Below are 20,948 nucleotides of genomic sequence, written 5' to 3'. Positions count from 1 at the left end.
AGCTATTGCCATTCCACTGACCTGGTGGTGTGTGTTGCACTGCAACAAGCACAGATCAATTCCAACACATTTCTGGCTGCACGGGAAAAAAAGACAAAGTTGTTTTCTTTCAGTTGACTGCTTCTCACACAAGTCCTTCCACTGGGGACTTAAAACCACAGTTGTGGCCTTTGTTTAAACAGCTCCAAATTATAAACATGAAAGTGCAGAAAAAATTGAACAAGCAGACAGGACAGAAAAGTTGAATGAGCATTGGCTCTTCTTATTTTAATGAAGAAATATTTCAAGTTAATATCAGTGCATATTTAGAAATAGCATGTGATACTCCCAATGCCAAATACATCAGCAAATTACAGTTTCAAAACTTTATAAATTAATTGCAAGGAAAAAAAAAGATTAACATAGAGAAAAAGGTTCAAAATAAACATCCTGTTTGTTTGCTGCACTGTGTCAATTATAATCCTGGTACTTAAACAGCAAGAGAGATCCAATATTTCATGTAATTAGGCTCTCCAAAATAGCAGTTATTTTCCTACAAATGAATTAAGCATTTTGCATTTATTTTTGATGTATAATTAAATGTCATTCTTAGCTCTTACAAAGAAATTTAGCCATGTCAGAATAAGATTTCATTCCACGACTGAAAAAACTCACACTAACATAAGAACGTTGCCTTCTCGTTATACCCACTGGTAGTAGTCAGCTGAGAATAGGAAGAACTACATGTAAGCACATTTGGCTGTTACATAAAATGGCTTTTTTTTTTTTTTTTGTTTCACAGCCTCATAACAATACTGTTTTTCAACATTGTTCCCAGTCATTGTTTTTAAAATGGTTCATCAACATATCCTGAATCAATCACCGATATAAATAACTCCAGTGACAAAATCCATTATGGAAGGACACAGAACTGCAAACTGAAAGTTGTACTGAATGATTTTAAGGTGGAACTGTAATTCCTCTGTAACACTCTGTTGAAAAAAAAACCAAACCCAAAAACAACCCCACACAGTAAACCTTTAATTAACTGGCAATGATAGAATCTGAAAAACTGAGCTATAATTTTAAGAGATGTTTAACTCACAATGGACTCTAAAGCAAGACAAATCGTACTGAAGCTAGAAAAAGATGCACATTTAAAGCTTGCAAGTGTGATATAAAAATATTCTCTAGTTTTTTAATTTTGATACAGGGAGTCCAATGCCCTAATGGAAGAAGATAAAATACATCTTCTTTCCTACCCCATTGCTGTACATATAGACTGTTCCCTAGAATCAGGAAATGGCTTTCCCCAACAGAGATACCAGCCTTGGGAATCTCAGACTTTCATAGGGTTTGTTGATTTTGCTTTTTAAAGTATATTTTCAAGCAGGTGAAGTACTGATAGGATATGCATTTTGTTGACTATTATCTACTGTGCAAACCATATACATCAACCCCATAACTTCAACCTAAGTGCAGTATGCATGGCCTAGAATGACTCAGAATCTAGTGGGATATTACAGCACAGAGATGATTGCCAGCCTATGAAACACCAGGCTAAACCAGGTTAGTGGGAAAGGCACACACTCCAGATTTACCAGGAACAGCTGAAGGTTCCTCGTTACAGTGATTCTGTGCACTTCTCAACAACAAGGTTTGCTTCCAGAAAATCGTGAGGTAAAGGAAACTTCTGCTTATGGCACGTACACACAGAGGAGTGTGAGCTCAGCTGAACACCCATGGTGAGAGGGGTAATGCAGACACAAGGAAAGCTACAAGGGTTCTGGCCAGAAACAAAAACTTCACATTTCCTTACACTGCACACATTCCTTTTATGCACAAATGCAAGGTGCGCAAAATAAGCTGTTTGCTTGGTACAATTTAATGTTTGCATATGTAAAATAATCACCTAATACTGTAATATAATCAAAAATCATGCACTAGATAAACAGAGCTTCTTCCCCATGAACAATAGTTCTCAGGAACATTTTATTCTGCTTCTGGTTGCATCTCATGATTTTTCAGCTTACACAGTCCCTTTTAAAGAACACAGTATTTAGTGAAAACTGAAGAGCAAAATTAAGAATAAAAAAGGAAAATTTTGATTTTAGTTGCGATACAGCTGGGATAGATGCAACTAAGCTGCTGTAATGCACCAAAGAGTAACAAAAATTCAACATGAATATCAGAAGAATAAATATATACCCTAAATTAATCTCTGTAAATACATTCACAGGTCCACATAAGACACCCTTATGCATAACTCATACTTCTTCAAATCTGCAGAGAGAGATAGATGTTAGTTCATGGGGAAAGCAATTTATCAGTTTATCTGTCATTATTCCAGCAAAAATCAGTAGCAAATTTGAAAATCTACATTTATTTTCCCCAGACCAATCACACAAAGGCTTAAGTCACAAAATCTATTATTTCCAATATTCGATCAATAAGGCTTTATTTACACTTTTTTTCTATAAAGTCAGGAAAAAATTTGGTGCAATGTGCAAGAAAAGACTGCACATTTCACTGATTGGAGACTAACATCTGCTTATGGTTTAATGCTAACCCACAGGCAGCCAATTAAAGTTCCATATATCCATGTTTTTACATAGAGTTTCCTTCCTGATTCTGTCAGAAGCATACTAGCAGTCAGGCCACCTAAAAACAGCAAAGATGGCAAAGTTTTCTTGAGGCTTAGTTTGGAATGAACACTTTTCCCAGGGAACTTATTTCTTCTTTTAGAATCCTTTGCATCATAAAATTCTATTAGTAACCTATAAGCAGAGAAAAAGGAGATGGTCAAAGTCAGACAGTAAGACATTTTAAGCAAACTTACTTTCATCCAGTAACTGCTTCTAACCAAATATTTTTAGTAAATGATCTCATAATATGTAGCAGCTCCTCTGTAACAAGTTCAAACAATGAGTACACCTTACAAATATGATGCACGTCAAAATACTCAACCTGAACTCTTGTAATCATTAAGGCTATATTTTCCTTGTGGACCAACTGCAACAGTGAATATAAAAGTTGACAAAATTTATTTCATTCAGCATTTAGCAGAAAAGCCCAGAGCACTGTACAATACTGTATGACAAAACAATACATTGAGCACCAAAGGAGGAGGAAGAAGAAGTATCTTCATAAAATAAATTAATAATTAACAAAGACTCCCACTATACTGAATATATTGGAAGCTAAACATGCAAGAGTAAGATGCTGCATCACTGGCTTAGTAGTAATCTTTCTCCTCCTAGTTTTAAAAAACAGTAATGAATGGGTCTGGAAATTCTGAGGTTTTGTTTTAACTATCTCTAAATTTCCCTGACAGACTATATGGTCCCAGGAAAGACATTCCAGTGAACAGGAGCTTACAATGACACATGGATGATTCAGCTTTGTTCACTTTCACTAGATAACTAAAGGGAAAGACACTGGACAGTCTTTCATTTTATGTATCAGCTCCTTATCCATTTAAATGAAATTCAGACTTTCTGTTTTTCAAAAGTAGTGATCCTAAATGTCTAACACACTTTAGTAACAGTGCCATGTTTACAGATAGTCATGTTAACTTCTAAATGAATTCAAAGTTCTCAGGAGAAATGAATACATTTTTCACTTCCATGGAGTGTGAGACTGGCAGAACAACATTAAAGAACCTGGGAAATTTCTGTCTCACTCAAAGTATTCAAAGATTTAGAAAGTAAACAGATTCAGCTCCCTTAAACAGGACTTCAGATCTGGCAAATTAAACCATCATCTCTCAAACAATACTTAAATCCTACATTTAGGCACAAAGTCCTTCTGGAGAACAAGGTCCCCCCGGATCTGCTGCATGTATTCACTAGTGACCTTATCTGGAGATGCTGGAGGAAGCCAGGCACTTCTGCCACAATTCAAAAATGGACAAAACTTCTACTTCACCTTGTTTCCCAACTGAAGGTAGTAATTTTGGGGTTAACTGTGTTTTTATCCAGTTGCTGTCTGGATGAAAGATTTGTAAACAATTTTGGCAGAAGAGATTAGATCAAGACCTGCCTCTCTATCACTCCAACTTAACACTGATTACAAGGGCAGAATCACACTGCTTTTTCTTGCTTGCCTACCACAGGCATCTTACATTCCTGCATAGGACTTAACCACGAGAAGATGAATGGAGAGTATACAGATGAATGAGTCTTGCCTGGAACATGGACTCACACTTCTTCAATCTAAAGAAGGTCAGAACCTGAGGAATCCCAACCTCCTGAGCAAAAGGTTTAACCACAAGGTTATATTATATTGTATTATAGTACATCAATAGGAGTACCAACTTCACCCCTCTTCAGAGAGCCCTACAGCAGGCACTACTTGTAACACAGAAACCATGGGTATATTTATTAATATAAAAGCAATAAGACAGACTCTTGAAACAGAAAGTTCCACATATTTCTACTCACTTATCCTTTATTTCAAAACGTTCATGAAGCCACCTCCTCATATACATCTGCTCTTCTGGAATGTCCTTCAGATCAATTCGGTCAATGAAAATATGAACTCTTGGGCATTCCTTACAAAGAAATTCTAAGAAGAGAGCAAAACAATGTGACTGAGTTACAAAAACACTAAGTTATGAATACACCAAAAAATCTGACTGTAAGTGCCTTGGAAGCCTAACTTCATTGCACCAAAACCTTCCCTCCTTATGTTCAGACCCTGAGCACTTCACTGAACTTAGAAATCATCTGGTCTACACACTTGAAATGGTGGACCAACATGGAAGAACTGTCTAAATATGCACCTTGCTAACTGTAAAAGACTGTGCTTGTAAATATTACCCTCTACTTTAGTAACAATCTACTCACTCAATAGTGTTGGATGCAGTAACTTTGATGTCATAAAATTATCCATCCTGCAATTTTGTTTAAAGTTAGTAATCCTCCTTGCTTGTCCTTTTTAAATAAAATCTAAATTTTGTTTGATGCTGGATGACAAAATTGGAATTATAGTGATTTCCCAAAGCATCTCCAGGAGAAAGTATGCTTCAGTTTAAGCAATAACCTGTAATTAAAAAGTGTAATAGGACAGAAGACTTAGAACAAAATGCTGCTTTCCATTTTGTATCCCTTCATTTTTCTTCTGTCTCACAGAGCTCGAGACAGCCCTATTTCAAACTGCCTCCCGCCTGCCCCCAAATGCCATTTCCTCAATTTATCCCCAGACAAACTTACCAAGCAAGCATTAAGGACAAACAAAACTCCATTACTCAAATGGCCTTGTGGGATTTCTTACAACTAACAAGGGGTAAAAATACTGGGCATGATTACTGTAATATACTGCATGTTGTAAATGTGAAATCCTGCGCAGTGTGTATTGGTAACCATTTGCATTTATCAGTAGCAAGGGGTATGGCAGTAACCACATTATCCCTGGACAGAGATTTGCATGATGTGAGGATAGAAGTCCTCAGAAATTTGGATAGTCATCCTATTTTGAAAAGAGACCAGAAGTGCCTTCCTACAATACATACAGGCAACAAATGTAACACAGACTGGGTGGTCCCTTTAGGTTGTTGACATTTTTCGGACAGCAGTGCAGATGCACAGAAGACTTTGACCCGTAACTGTAAGGGGTATCTGGAGGAATGAATGTGCAAATAAATTGTTACAGCATGTACATCTTTATTTATCTGCCAAAGCAGATATCCTCCATTTGTTTTTCATCTTCACAGGATTATTGATTGTAAGGACTTTGCTGTAAAAACAGTCCTTATCACATACTAGAAAATTGCCTTAAGGAATTTTAAAAGCCTGTTCATGCAAATGTGTGTGTGTGCTTGCAGAGAGGGAGGGAAGGAGAAGAGATAAAAAAGATCTCTAAGGTCTTGAGGCGCTTGGATGCAGAAATCTTAAGGTGCTGTGTGTGGTTCTGTCTGGACGTCAGAGCCCTTCGGGGAAGCACAGCATAAAGGGAGCAACGTGGCCTCACACCATCAGCTGGAGAGCTGGATGAGGGCTCCATCCAGGCACGAGTCTATCTCTTGGCCATGGAGCAGCAAACACAGCTGTTGCCAAGAGGTTTCTGGTAGAACCTTCTCCTAGCTACAGCTATTAGATTGCAGTTAAGTATATAAGATGGTGAGTTAAGGACTCGGAGTCTGGAATGACGGTACATGTAGACATTTTCTTCAGGTTTATGTGCAATGCCTTTACTAACCACAAAGAAATTGATGTTACCTAACATAAATTTTTTTTTTCACTTGCTTTAATGTGAAGAAAGGATTTTGCAGGACTGTTTCTCTAAGGATACTATCCTGGCCACTACATGAAGGTCACTGACTATATGAGCACCTAAGAGCGTTCTATTAATATCTTAAAATGATGGATGTATTATCCATGTCTTAAATGCTTATAATGTTCATGATGTACAAATCCTCTTTTGAGTGGCATTACCTATTAAGTGGAACATTCTAACAATATGCAAAACTGTATCTGGAAAACAAATGCCTGGAAGCCAGATGATCTGGTCTTTTTCTGTACTAGGGTCCTATAAAAAGCATCTATGGTATGCATATTCATAGAGCTGAAGATCCAGCTTTATAAGATACTTAAGACATTCTGTGCATTGTATAGTGTAAGTTTCTTTTGCTTCTTAGCACATGGGCTGTTCTGCACAGGAATAAATAAGTCTTTACTGATGTTACTTATAACTCCGTTATAAATTATTAAGGAAAAATGATAAACCAATCAAAACTCAAGACATAAGTATTTAAAATGAAACACCTCCCCCCACCAAAGCTGAAGTGTAGCAATTTTATAATTCTACTTAGACAACAAAATCCCCTCCTCAAATACCTGAGTGTTGCTGCTGGCTTTCCACCTCAGGACCAAGTTCCAATGCAAGCTGATTCTTACCAGTTCCCACCCTCGTCTTCTTCAATCACTCAAAATTGAATCCCCATATGTGAAGGTCCTAAACTTTGTCATTATTTCCCATCTTTGTGAATCCTACTGCCCTTCCTTTTGAGTTTGACTTAGTTCAGCAGCACTCAGGGCTGTTTGATCTGCTACTTCAGGTGCTACCCTGGGGAAGGTCATGCTTCCCACACATTGATTCCCACAAAGCCTTTTTATCCAAAGCCTGGGCACTCAGGACATCTGCAGATGTAATGCATGCAGTCAGCCAAGTCAGGTAATCTGACTAGTATTTAATTATCCAATTCACGTCAGTGTTTAATGCAACTAACCAAACTTTTCTTCCCCAAATCTACAGTGTTACAGCAATCACATGAGAACACCATTGGATAAGAACAACATATTGGAGGTTGATTGTGAGAAGAAACAGCTGGATTTTATCACCATAACCTCCAAAGGTTTGTGGTGGTCTCATGACCCTTAATTTCACATTAGCTTAACTCCCAGGAGACTTATGTAATTAAGCTAAGAAACAAAATCTTATTGAAGCAATTTATTATGCACAAATTACGTCCAACTTCAGGGACACTAGCCCTTAAGGCCAACATCTGACAGGCTTTTCAGATTCCTAAACTTGCCAGAATTTGTTATAATTAACAGCAGGAACAAGCAAGCCTGAACTTTCCTTCAAGAGACAAAACAGAAATGCAAATCATACATTACAAGCAAACATTATGTTGAGGATAGCATTAGTCAGGAACCCTGTACTATTTGGGTTAAATGAACACTAACAACTTCTCTGTGGGAGCCAAATGGACTGACTTTTGTGTGGGAGATAATTTCCTAATAAAACTTTCTATCTGGCTAAATAACAGATACAAGCACAGAATGTTTATAATGCATCTAGTGACCAAGCACAGCAGAAGGAAGGAACTGAAAATTATAATAAAGTGGGTTAAGCATTTTTTGTTATTGAGCTGTGACACAGGGCTTCAGAGTGGGGATCACTACAGCACTGGGATTAACAAATGAGATGCAACAGACTCCAGGAAAGGAACTGAATCCATGGAATTTATAATTGCAAACCAATATTTGGGGCTGCTGAGAAATTCTACCAGTTCTCAACTCCTCACCTTCAAAAGCCAATTAATTCTCTTTGGAATTACCAGCATTACCAGGGAAACTAAGGGAGGAGAGAAGCTCCGAAACACACATATATCTGTAACTGGCCTCAGACTACCTTCCCCTTCTGAACCACGTAAATTCATTCCACCACTCCAGATTATTTGCCTTGTCCTTTAAGAAAGTTCTGACAGCAGTGTTACACTTAAACAGATATTCCAGTTTTCAATTACTAATGAAGTCTATTTTTATATGCACTTTAAATATGACAGTAATAAAGTAGCTCAGATTTCAACCTCCTACACTGGCTCTTCTACTGCAATGTAATTGTCACCAAAGTCCTTCAAAATTAAGAATGAACAAACTGGGGCCTGACTTAGTTCTGTCCAGTTTGAGAGCCCCCAGATCTCTCCTGTTTTAACAGATTTCAGTAATGTTTGTGATAAGCTGATAGTGATATCACAGGAAAATGAAATCTGAATAATGTCTATTTATTCTAAATAACTAGCATTTCAAATGTGTAAAAATACATCTCTTCAGTAAGAGAACATTGTGTGTTGTGGTTTGTATGGTTTTACAGGCAGAGACATTCCTCTGAACTGTAGGTTCTTTCTCTGCTCCTTAAACTTGCATTAGTCTGGACTTCAGCATTCAGCTACCAAAGCAGTTTGTAAACTATATCCTCTTCAAAGAAAGGAATCCCATTCTCTCTGCTTCCATTTACTCTGTACACCAAATTAACAATCAAACAGCAAAACAAACATAAATTTAAGTGTTGTGTTTCTCAGCTTCCATGATGCTTTCCATCATCCCAAGCTGAGCTGACAGAAAACTATTTCACGACTTGCTCTAACAAAGTAAAGGAGCAGTAGAGCAAAGCAGGACTAGACAGGAAAGCAAACATCCCGGGCCAGCGGAGGTTGGGCGCAGGAGTTGCCCTGGGCAGCACTGGAGGAGCAGCACTGGAGGAGCAGCACCAGTACCTGTGAGGAGGGAGGATGGAGGAAGTGTGGAGGGGATGCTGTGCAGCCCTGACTGAAGCTCACGGCCAGGAGACAAGCCTGCATTTGAGGAATAGAGCTCTCAGGAATGCTGTCAATACCTTGTGCAAGGACTTATATGCACACAGACATCAGTGCCCCCATGCATGCACAAGGGGCACAGTGTAAGGAGGATACAGCTCAGGAGATGGGAGATGTTTTGAAGTGAGAAATGGGATACACCTAGATCATTATTAGGCCAATGTGCCGGCCATGAAAACTGAAAAATCAGAGACTGTTTCAACTGGCAGTTGAACAAGACTGAAAGGCAGAAAAAGCAACTTAGTCAGATGCATGTAACATGAGGTGGATGTAGCTAAATTCATTGTGGGAGCAAGATCCAGAAGTGCCTCTGTACCTAAATTCAGAGGAGACTAAATATGAAGACATTACAAGAATTACTGGCACCTAGAGACCACTCCTCCCTGTAACACAGGCATCCTGGTGGGCTTGCAGGAGTGGGCAATGTTACCAGACTACCAGGGATGACAGAAGAGGATGTACAAGCAAGGGTAGGTTGCTGTGCATGAAAGATTATATGAAGTATAATAGCTTTATATAATAAGGGGACAAAAAGCACAATAAAGTCCTTGTGGATGGAAAATCCAGATTCTACTAGAATATATATAAGATAAATAATAAAATTACTTCCAAGTAACCTTAGTAATAGTGAGCAGAAACTGTGAAACCAGACTCAGACCTACCTGCAAGTTCAGGAATGACAGCAGGAGTCTGAGATTCCAGCTACCTTTATTGAACTGCATTGATACTTCAGCAGGATAAGCAGGGGGAAAATCCCAGATAAACTCAAACCAAGATGACCCAACCAATTGGACAAAAACATCAGAGGAGAAAAAAAAAATCCTGGAAGGACTAGTAAGTAAGAAAACCCACAAGAAAAGATGCTGTCCCTGGTGTGGTCTTGCTCTGCAACCACAATACAATTAATTTCAGCGCTGTAGAGAAAGAATCCAGCACAGAAACGCAGAATTCTTTGGGATTGGCCTCTTCTCCCAGGCAACTAGTGACAGGACAAGGGAAATGGCCTTAAGCCACAGCACAGGAAGTTCAGGCTGGATGGATATTAGGAAAACCTTCTTCACTGAAAGAGTGGTCATGCATTGGAACAGGCTTGCCCAGGGAAATGGTGAACTTGTAATCCCTGGAAGTGTACAGAAAATAAGCAGATATGGCACTTTGTGATAAGGTTTAGAGGGTGTGGGTGGTGTTTGGTTGAAGGTTGAACTTCACGATCCTAGAAGTTTCCAACTTTAATGATTCTATGAATAAAAGGAAGTACATAATGGGAAGGAAGGCAAAGTGTCAAAACACCCTGAAATATACAGTCCAAAAGAAGGCAACCTAGAAACTATTAAAAAACTCAACAAAAACCAAATCCCAGAAAAATTTGTAATAGAAGCTTGCATAAAATGTGTAACACTGCAAAAGAAAAAGTCTGTGTGGGTCTGAAAAAGAGCTGTATGACTTTAATGGGAAAATCAAGGAGGCTACCATGATACTCCTACCTTCTTCTACTCTTTGAGGAATGGAAAGCTTGTTCAAATAAGGAAAACAACCCAAAACTGCTCATGGCAAATGAAAACATAAACTTAAGAGGACTAAAAATGAACTTGAAAAATGGAAAGGGTGCTCTATTTTAGCTTTTTTCAGTATATTAAAAGCAGTAAACTTGATAGGCCACTGGTAGGATTGCTGGATGACAACAGTGTGAAGAGCAGAGCTCATGGTCAAGTATGTAAGAGAAGCTCATATATCTGCTTGCATAATTCTTTCTGTTGAAAATGTTTGATTCCTACACCCACTGCATTCTTTGTACCAGATCATTCAAAGGAACTAGATCAATAAGTAAACAGACAGAAAATATTAGACTAAATATAAATAAACAAGTCAGATGTCAGGAAGTCACCAAGACCAGACAGCATTCATCCAGAAGCTCTCAAATGTGGAATTTAAAAACAAAGAGGTGTAACCTATCATCAAAAACAGCCATTGTGCCAGAAAAATGGGCAGTTTCCCTTCTACAAATGAGGACTTTAGAGATGATGCTGGGAAATACAGAAATACAGACCAGTCTTACATCACTGGCTAAGATAACAGTTCTCTGATAAAATCACTGTCCACACAGATAATCACAGTCTGTTGAAAAAGATTTGGTGTGGATTCTGTAAAGGGAAATCCTGTCCCATCAACTTGCTAGATTTCTACAACAGTGTCAAGGACCAGGTGGATAAAGGGGATTGATTCACTGGACATGATATTTTTGAATTTTCATAAAGCCTCTGACAGGGTTCCACATTGAAGGCTATTAAAAAAATTAAGCTGCCACAGGATTAGAGGAAATGATGTTTTAAAGACCGAAAGCAGCTTAAAGGAGAGGAAGCAAATGGAAGGCCTTAGGGATGAGAAAGACTTGGCCACTGGGGTCCTCCGAGGATCGATGCCAGGACTGGTTTTACTCTGCCTCATGACTGATGAGTTGAAGAAGGGAGCAAACTGTGAATGCTCCAGTTTTTCACATCTCTTTCAGAAGACCCTGAGCTCTTCTGGGTAGTCAAATGTTGGCTGAACTTCAAAAAGCCCTCAAAGCTGAACAAACAGGGTAAAAATGTGGCAGCCAAGCTTCAGTGTAAACAAACGTGGGGAAAAAAATAACTGAAACCCTGATTACATGACGCTTAGCTTGGAATTGGTGGTTACAATCTGGGAGTTGCTGACCCTTCCCTACACCCATCCTCTCAGCAGCAACCCCAAATCCCCCAAATACTGGGCAACTTCAGGAAGGACATCAAGAACAAGGCAAAGACAGTCACTTAATCTTTACAGATAAAGATAACGAATCCACATTTTAAATACTGAGTGTATTTCTGGTCTCTGCATCTGAAGGAGGATGCAGTGGACTCAGAGAAGGCCACAGAAAAGACCAACTAAAACATTTAAGGAGGAAAAGTACCTCCATTACAAAAAAGGAGACATGAAAAAGGCCAGAATTTTCAGTTTGGAGAAGGGAAGCAGAACAAAGGATATGACAGCTTAAAACAAACAAACAAAAAAAATTTATATTTATATATACATATATATATGCATTTAAAAAAATCCTGAAGATGGCAGGTAAGAACTATAACTCCACAAATCCTGCAATATAAATAATAACTTGTCTGTATCTTCCTGAAGATGCTGAAATCTAAAGAATCTTAGAAAATGGTATCTATAATTTGCTATACTGATATTAGCAATGGAGAGCAGCACAGTGTCATTGTAAGTTGTCTTGCTCTTCCAAGATGGTGTCTGATGAAGACCCACAGTACTTGCACATTATAGCTCAGTGAAACAATCTTTGAGTGGTTTTAATCTGTTATTCTAACAGATCCAGTTTGGCCTTTGTACTACTCTGTAACAATATGTGAATATTGTATGCTGGCTGATAGCAGAGGTTTCCTACAAAAGTGTAACAGTTTTGATCAATAGGCTGCCAGGAACAGAACCTGGAACAGCTTAGGTCTCTGGATTACATCTAAAGGGTATCCCACCACTGGTAACTAAAAGTGAGCAAATTCAGGAGATATCTGTGTCTTCCCTGGAATATTTTTAAAGTTTCAGGAGTGGGAAAAAAATAAATCAAACAATGCAATTAAGAAAAAAAGGCAACAAAAATATAAGGAGTGGACCAGTTCAAAACTATGCTCTCTACAGCAAAAAAACAGGATATGTTAGGAACTATGCCAGTACTGCCAGCATTGATGTTTTTGCCTTTCTTTCAGACAATCTGTTTTGATAAACAGAGAACAGCACCACAGAGCAGAAGAAAAGGATTGTGATGTATAAAAACCCCAAAAATAAACACAGACTCTCAAAGCAGCAACATATTTTTGGCCAAACCTGACGGTGTGAAGAAGTAAAGGTTGTTTTTGTTATCCTCAGGGTTTAGATACACTTTTGCATGAAGATCAGGAGTTCCTTGAGCCTTTGTAAATAAATGGCTGCTTGGGGAGTGGAATGCTTCCTCTCACATGTGCATGAGGTCCAGGGTGCAGGATAATTTTATGAATCTCCAGTGTAAATACTTTCAAGAGCCTCTTGTGTAGCAGAGGTTTCCTGATGACCATTTGTTTTTAAATCACAAATTCCCAAAGGGAAGCTACAGATGCACTACAAATGCTTACCTTCAGTAAGAGCTGCTTGGGAATAACTGAGATACACAATAATCTGCTTTACAATCAGAGGAACATAAGCCTGGGGCTCAGAAGGAGTTGTAGAGGGTCATTACCCCCACCAAGGGGGTGTGAGCACACAGACACAGTGTCTACAGGTGTCTGTCATTTGGGAAAAGTTAGACACATTTAGGGTCACCTGAATCTTGCATTCTTCCTTAGGCATCCAAGATTGGCTGATGTTGGAGAAAATAAACTGAGCTACAGGAATTCCAAACACAGTTGATGTTGTAGTGTGCTTTTATACTTTGTAATACTTTGTAATAGTTTTGGTTTTGTAGCCCCTTATTTTTCCCAAATGGTTTACCACTGATTGTACCCCCTCCCTCTACCTGTGTAATCATTCTCCTTTGTTGAGGTCATCCCCAAATCCTGACCTGGCTCTCTGTCAGTCACTCAGCATCCCATCCCCTCTATCTAGAACTTTCGGTCCAAGTCGTCGAGTGATTAGTCTGAGGCCAGGAGTCAGCACCCCAAGTATTATCCTATACACTATCCCAAATGTCCTTCCCTAAGGTTGCATCCCTGGAGGGTCTTTATTGGTCAGCAAATGTATCTACCTTCGGTTTCCTCCCCCCCTTTAAAGGTAACCTCGGCATTGCTCCCGGGTACTCTGAGCAAGAGGCATCACTGAGGTGTGGGGGGCCCCTCGGGCGCTCCAAATAAACCTTGGACTGGCCTCCTGCTGAGAGTTGGCCTTTTATCCTCTACCGATGTCTCCAGTGTCTCCTCTGCTGCAAAGGTGACTAGCCCAGCTGCCCTCAGTTCCCTCGGGGCACCAGAAAGTGTCCGTCTGTCCCCCTGCTGTCGGTCACTTCAGGGCTGCACCCCAGTTGTTTGCCGACCCGGGGCTGGCCGGGGTTCCTGAGAGGCTCCCAGAGAGACTGAGACAAGTTGACATCTTTGTGTCCTTGTTTTCGGATGGATAAAGAAGCAGAGGTGCTACTCATGCTCAGACTGACCTTCATTTTCTCTGATGAACTACATCAAGGCTTTCATATGCTTCTGACCAGAAGCACAATGTTTCATTCTTATAGTATGAAAATACTTTGCATTTACTCAGACTGTCCTTATCTGCAGAATATTGATACCTATGCCCACATCTGTGTTGAAAGTGCCACTACAAATAAGTAATTCCCAAATTAACAGACAGCTTTTCATGTTACTCAAACTACTTCTAAAAGGGAATTACAAGGGGTCTAAAATGACAGCTCTAGTCCTACACAGGACAAGAGAAATGAAAATGCATTCAGTTAAAACTGAATCATAGGTTACCTTGTGGAATACCTGATGAAATCATGTTATTAAAAAAGTTTTATTTTAACATTTTGCACAAAATAAAACTAGGGTTTTCCTTGAGAAGAAAAATGTCTTAGAGAATATCACAGAATCACAGAATTCTTAGGGTTTGAAGATCTGGAGATCATCCAGTTCAGCCCCCACAGAACTATGTTGCCAACCAGTGTTATAATCAAAATTCTTCCAAACATCTCAATGTAAATTTTACATATGGAAATACAAAAGGTAATTATTACTTAAACTCTGCTTGAACAGATGCAGAATGACAAGTTTTTGATGTGAGGCTTACTGTACATGCTAAAAAGCCATCCTACACATGATACAAATCTCACCAATGCTAATGTCCAGCCTGAGGTCTAATCTACATCCTTTCTTTGGTTACTCTAGCACAAATGACATTGTCTCTTCCATATTCTTTCATGCAATAGAAGATGACAGCTAAGCAGAGATCTGAAGAGATTATTAGTAATTTCATAACTATAAAACTTCTTTGGCCTGTTTCATACTTCTGTTAATGTTTATCAGCTTAATAATTTAGCTTTTAAATTCTTTTATTGATGGCTACATCTGTAACCATGTGCTTGTTATCCTTCTTTGGACCTTGAGAGACAATGGATGTGAACAAATCTGGGCCACAGTCCAGACAAAGACTGTTTTCTATTGCTCCAGTTTCTTTTCTATAGTCTTGTATTTTAGTATTAGACTGTATTTAGACTGTATTTTAGTCCTTGTCTAACTGGGTCCTAACAAAAGTGCAAGCTTTTGGAAAAGTGTACTTTCCCCGAGGGAAGTTAGGCCAGTCTGACCTCCTCAAATTATACTGATCAAAGTGATGTACAGATTTTCAGAAATGCTCACATACACAGGCTTTCAAAGTGTTTGTTCTGGAACTGATATACAGCAGAGTCAATAACTCTCAAGAATTCCTCTGACTTCTTTAAGACAGAGTCTATATATACTTGCTATTTTTATTCAGTGTTTATCATTGTCACATGCTGCTATTTCACACACTCTTTCATCTACAATGGCCAGATAAATACCATCTGGTTATACTAAAGCCTTCAGGCAGAATAATAAAGATGTAGATGTGTACATACTGCTCTTTCAGGTGCAAGAATGATAACAGTTCCCACGTCCCACGAGACCTGCCTTTTAACACCAGACAAAACTCGTTTATTCAGAAGGGGGGAAAACTACATTCTCATCCTTTCTTCCCAAACTTATATCTGCTTTTCACTTGATGACAGTGTAGGAAAACAGTATCAACAAATTCAAAAGTTTCACTTCCTCCTTTTCCCTTCTAAACAGTTCTTTCAGACTTCAGTACCTGAGATGTCCTTCAGCTGTGCCACAGTGCCCATATGATTATTAGCATCTTATCCTAATGACCACAAATAAATACTGCCTAGCAGCCTGGTCCTCCCCAGGCAAGACCACGATGTTCTGTCATTAATGATCTGGACAAGCCATCTTCAGGAGTACAGAGAGGGGAGAAACCTGTGGGAAATTGCTATTCTTTGGAAAGGCTGCCATGTGCCAGATAAACTTCCAGTGGAAAGGTACCAAGATCCAAACTTGTAATAAAGAGAATGAGTAAATGGTAGGAAAAAAAAATCCATCATCAGTTACAAATGGATGTGAAGCAACAGTAGAAAGCAATATCCCTAATATCCCTGTGTAAAGCTAATCTAATTTTAGTCACTGTTGAAGACTAATCAAATCTGATGTCTTCTAAAACACACTTGCCACTAAAAAGTGCCAAAAAACATTAACATGCATAAGTAGTGACAAAAAGCTCAAGACATTTGAAAGTATATACTACAATAATTTGCCTGCTCTAAAATGGTACCACATTATATCAGGTATGTCTAGCATTCACTCTTCTTATGGTGAAAGGTATACTATGCTGTGTTTTAATCCTTTTGAGCAAGTGAAAGTATATTTAAGTCTGCTGGACTTAAAAAAACTTTCAAAAAATGAATTTTTCTAAGAAAGTCTACTTAGACTAAAAGTTGCATACTACAAAATTTACAAAGCAATTCACCTTTTCTTCAGAATTTTTTTCCCATTCAGATTTTGCTAACACAGTTTCTCAGACAAAGTGTGCTAGCACTCCTCACAGTCACTAAAATGTTCTTTTTAATCCATTTTGTTTACTTCTGAAGACAATAGCCAAAAGTTGATGATGTCCCAGGTAAGTATGGGTTTTTGCTAAAATGGCACAGCCTCTTCTGAGGAATTGAGATATATGGAACTGAAAGCAAAATGCATTTCAAGAAACACTGTATCTGTGTGGAATTCAGATTTCATTCACATGGGAAATGTCATAGTATGGGAAATAAAGTCCTCAAGTAAAGTTGTGTTTATCAGAAGTTTGTTTTCCATGCAATAAATTTCCATCAGTGTTGCTGGATTGAAAAAGACATGTCAACCTTATCTTTTAAAAATTACCAGGATCGCACTGCCATTTTATTCCGATGAGAATGAAAAACAAAACTCTCAACCAGCCCTGACACAAATATGAAATGTTCATATGAAATAAGATGTTCTTTTCATGTGTGCATAACTCAATTTAGCACTGTGAAAGAGAAATAATGCTAAAAAATGTCACATGCACAAGTATGCTTAATTAATTTCTTGTTATATTCATGACAGACCAGTTGCTGGACTTCTGCATAGCAAATGGTGAAATGATCTTGATCTCTTACAACAGAAATTGTTTATCTGTCACTTTTGTGTCTGGAGAGCCTAAAAGAATGACAACTATGCTCCACACTGCAATTCATAAAGTGTTCTTAATCTACATAATTTATATTAAACATAATAAATGTGAGTGCCACAATAGCATGGAATGTGATGTTGATCTATGATGGATATATCATTTATCTGCTCTGTAAGGAGTAACAACTGGTTGGCTGCACTTCATTCTGTATTATTGCCTCATTTTTACCCCAAGGCCGAGCCAGTAATTACCCCAACCCTAACAGCAAGCCTGGCTGAAAGATATGCCTGGACTGCTGCCATGGAGGCTCCAAAAGGCTGGATGTGGAGTGGCCACCCAAAGCATCTGATTCCTGCCTGACACCAACACAAAAAAAAAGCCAACAGGGAAATCCAACTTGTTGGTTCCCCTTCCATAATTATATCATGCTTCATGCAAACCATAAGGCTCAATAGGTGAAGAGGTCTTGTAAGGAATTTGAACATTTGCCATCTTATCATTAGGTAATGACATTTTAATAGTTTTAATTAACCATTAGGCAGTGAGAAGTTCAGCATGAGAATGGCTGAAACTGCCTAGTAATTAAGCTGTGAAACAAGATATGCTGCAGGGAAGGAGAAACAATCCTATTTGTTTTGAAGAGGGTCTTAGGGTTGGGTGATGGGACAAGAAGGAGGCTGCTCAGTCTCCAAAGGTACTATGAAAGGGTCAGAAGGCATTAACAAAAAAAATAAAATAATTGTAAATAATAAGAACTTTTGACATTAAAAATGTCCATTAGAAACAAGATGCACATAAAACAAAACGATCCTAAGACATTACAGTACAATACGAATGTTGAATTAATACCCTGTGTTGACAGTTTTGTTTCTCACCTATCCAGAAGAATTTTAAACAGGGTGAAAATGTAAAAATAGATGACTGCAGAACTTCTAATCAACTAGCACCTGGGAAGCAGTGCATGTGACACAAGGAGTTACACCTGCTAATGAAGTGACATGGAAACAGCTGCACTACAAACTATTTTTAGCAGCAGAAGGAACAAGTCCCAGTGACACTGGGTGAGCTGAGGAGCAGAGAGTTAGATAAGTTCCCTGCATGTCCCTCAGTCTACACTGATCCCTCACCCAAAGCTCTGGAAAGCTCTGTGGAACTACTGTAGCTGTTTTTTCCCACTTGGTATTGGTAGTGCATAAGACTCAAAAGTGCCACTTTGAGCCAACCAGCAACAGACAGGCACAGATACAGCTGAGTAACACAGCAACTACAAGTGGAAAGAAAGATGATATCTGGCACTCCAGTAACAGTGCAGGCAAAATATCTACTTAACAATAAATTATCAGTCCACCACCAAGCATAATAAACAGCAAACCCTGAAGCTCTGTGTCCCTGAGTTTTCCCCAGCAGAAACTCCAGAACATATTTTCTGGTTAGAATATGCAAGGAATGTAAAACCAATCTGATTTTCTTAAGGTCCTGTAGGTAGTTTAAAGAACTAAAGCAAGCCCACTTGCATAAAATGCTGTTGAATGTTTGTAGGATTACTGCCTGTGTGTAGCAATTTGAAAAATTGTCAGTAGAATACTACTGCTATGCATTTTACCCTTAAAATATGTGCACTTCAGCAATTAGATGTACATGTGTACATGTACACATATGTAGCAGAGGAAGAGAGAGAATTTAAGATGATGCCAAATCCCGGAGCTAGAAGAAACATGAAAGTAAATGGAATCTGCTACCTGTGTCTCCAAGTTCCCTTTGACTGCAAAGGGCACTTGTATTTAATAGGGAAGCAGAGGGCAGGAGTGTCACAGGTAACTCCTGTAAAAGTCCAGTGACTAAAACAATGCCCTATCAGGGAGCTGTAGGATGGCTGAACTGCTGTGGAGATTATCTTCAGAGCATTTCAATACAAATGGTTCAATGAAATTTCAATGAAATTGGTTCTGTATCTAAACAAGCATATAGCCCCATCATGTCTCACAGGCCTCAACTCACCTGTCATAGATGGTGCCAGTTTTCTTTGCCCTTTGTGGTCCACAGTACCTTCATAAGCCACAGTCACATCGTACACTGCATCCAGATAGTCTTTCATTGAGTCAATGGCTACATGAGTTGCCTTCACCCGTGGAGTCAGCACATGCTTCAATATAGCAAGTCCTAGAGGGGAAAAAAGTAAAAAAAAATAACTACAGTGTTTGAAAGTAAACTAGACTTCTTTCACAAAAGGAACATCACACCAAGGAATGTCAGCATCTCCATTCAAAATCACAAGAGGTTTATTTTCAATCTCAATTCCCAGTTGAGAGTGTGCCATGTGTACTCACTGCTTATGCTCTACTGAACACATGTAGAAGATGAAATAGAAATCCTAAAGGACAATAACAATAGGAAGGCTGCTCAGTAAGAGGGCCTTTTTTACAACTCCTGACTAGAAGAAGTGATGGTTTAAGGTAGCTCATCAGTGATGAAACAGCACTTCTCGTTACTGTTTATGTGTGTCCAAATGAGGTTAAAAAAGAGCACATTATCTGAGAAATACTGAACACACAGCATCACCTCCTGAAATTCTGTATCAGAAACAGATTAAACAGATAATCACAGAGAATTTTAAGCACACCTAATGCTCATCCAGCATTTTACTTCCCAAGGACAAACCAATTTAGTGAACATACTGAATCCTAACCTACTCACTATCCCAGCAAAAAACTTAGCAGCAGTGGGAGAAAAATACAGCACTGAGAACCAAAACCAAGGAGGAAATCTTCTGTGCTTCCCTGCCACCTCTTACAATTGACTTGGCTACTGACAAACTCTTATAACAGAAATCAACTTTTAACTTTTCCAGGCCAAGACACAGCGATTGGTATGTTAAGAACACAAGAATATCAGATTTAACAGCACACCACACATCTTAACAACAGTATTTCATATCCCTTTTTACTTCAGTTGACTACTTTCACTTAAAGCATACTTAAGAACATTAAGTATGAACATACTGGACACAAGAGAATAAGAACATATTGGGCTCAAAAGTATAAACCTGGTTCTCTTTCCAGAATTTTAATATACAAGGACTTTCAAAATTAAAACAGGCAAACAAATATGCCCAAACTCAAAACCTTTTCTTGACCTGAACACAGCTCTTCCACATTTACTTGAAAGGGCTTCTAGAAAAAAAAAAAGCATGCTATGTAAAATTTTTCACTATTTTTCTATGTGTATCTTTCTCAAAGAGAAGTATCAGAATAAAATTGTGGCTTTTAATTTCTAGCCTATTTTTCAGTGGCTTACTATTCAGTCCATTTTTAAAGAACCATCCATTGGTGAATCTTCTGGTTCCTGGTGGGTGAACAGGAAATTTTTCTAAACCAAAGTGCTATTGCTTTTGATACCTTTCTGTTTGCTAAATCAATTCAAAACATTTTATATTATGTTCTGACTTTGTGCTGAACTCCCTTGCTGGGTAAAACATTCTTTGATCTAACATCATGAAAATATCTAGTGAACATTGTAAGATAATGCTTGTTTCTATATAATTCTAAAATTCTTAAGAGTTGAATATTTCAATATAAATCACTATCTTGATTTTTTAATATTTGCTAAGAATCTCCTTGTCTGAATGCAAAGATAAAAGGCTGTTTATCAGTTCTCCTTCTGA

General features: G+C 38.5%; 1 protein-coding gene across 1 annotated transcript in view; it reads right to left on the bottom strand.

Moving 5' to 3' along the window:
• Nucleotides 1-237: 237 nt before the first annotated feature.
• The window catches only part of AGPAT5 (1-acylglycerol-3-phosphate O-acyltransferase 5), a 56,091-nt gene continuing 35,380 nt past the window's right edge, over nt 238-20,948 (bottom strand). Inside the window, exons 6-8 of the mRNA XM_064412151.1 lie at nt 19,286-19,447; nt 4,422-4,545; nt 238-2,756 (exon numbers count right to left, since the gene is read on the bottom strand). Of these exons, the coding sequence (XP_064268221.1) occupies nt 2,531-2,756; nt 4,422-4,545; nt 19,286-19,447 (512 nt within the window). The 3' untranslated portion in view covers nt 238-2,530. The remainder of the gene's footprint in view (nt 2,757-4,421; nt 4,546-19,285; nt 19,448-20,948) is intronic.

This window comes from Passer domesticus, chromosome 3 (genome assembly GCF_036417665.1).
Source record: "Passer domesticus isolate bPasDom1 chromosome 3, bPasDom1.hap1, whole genome shotgun sequence".
Lineage (NCBI taxonomy): Eukaryota > Metazoa > Chordata > Aves > Passeriformes > Passeridae > Passer > Passer domesticus.
The sequence above is the reverse complement of the archived record's forward strand: the minus strand, read 5'-3'. Positions and strand labels throughout refer to the sequence as shown.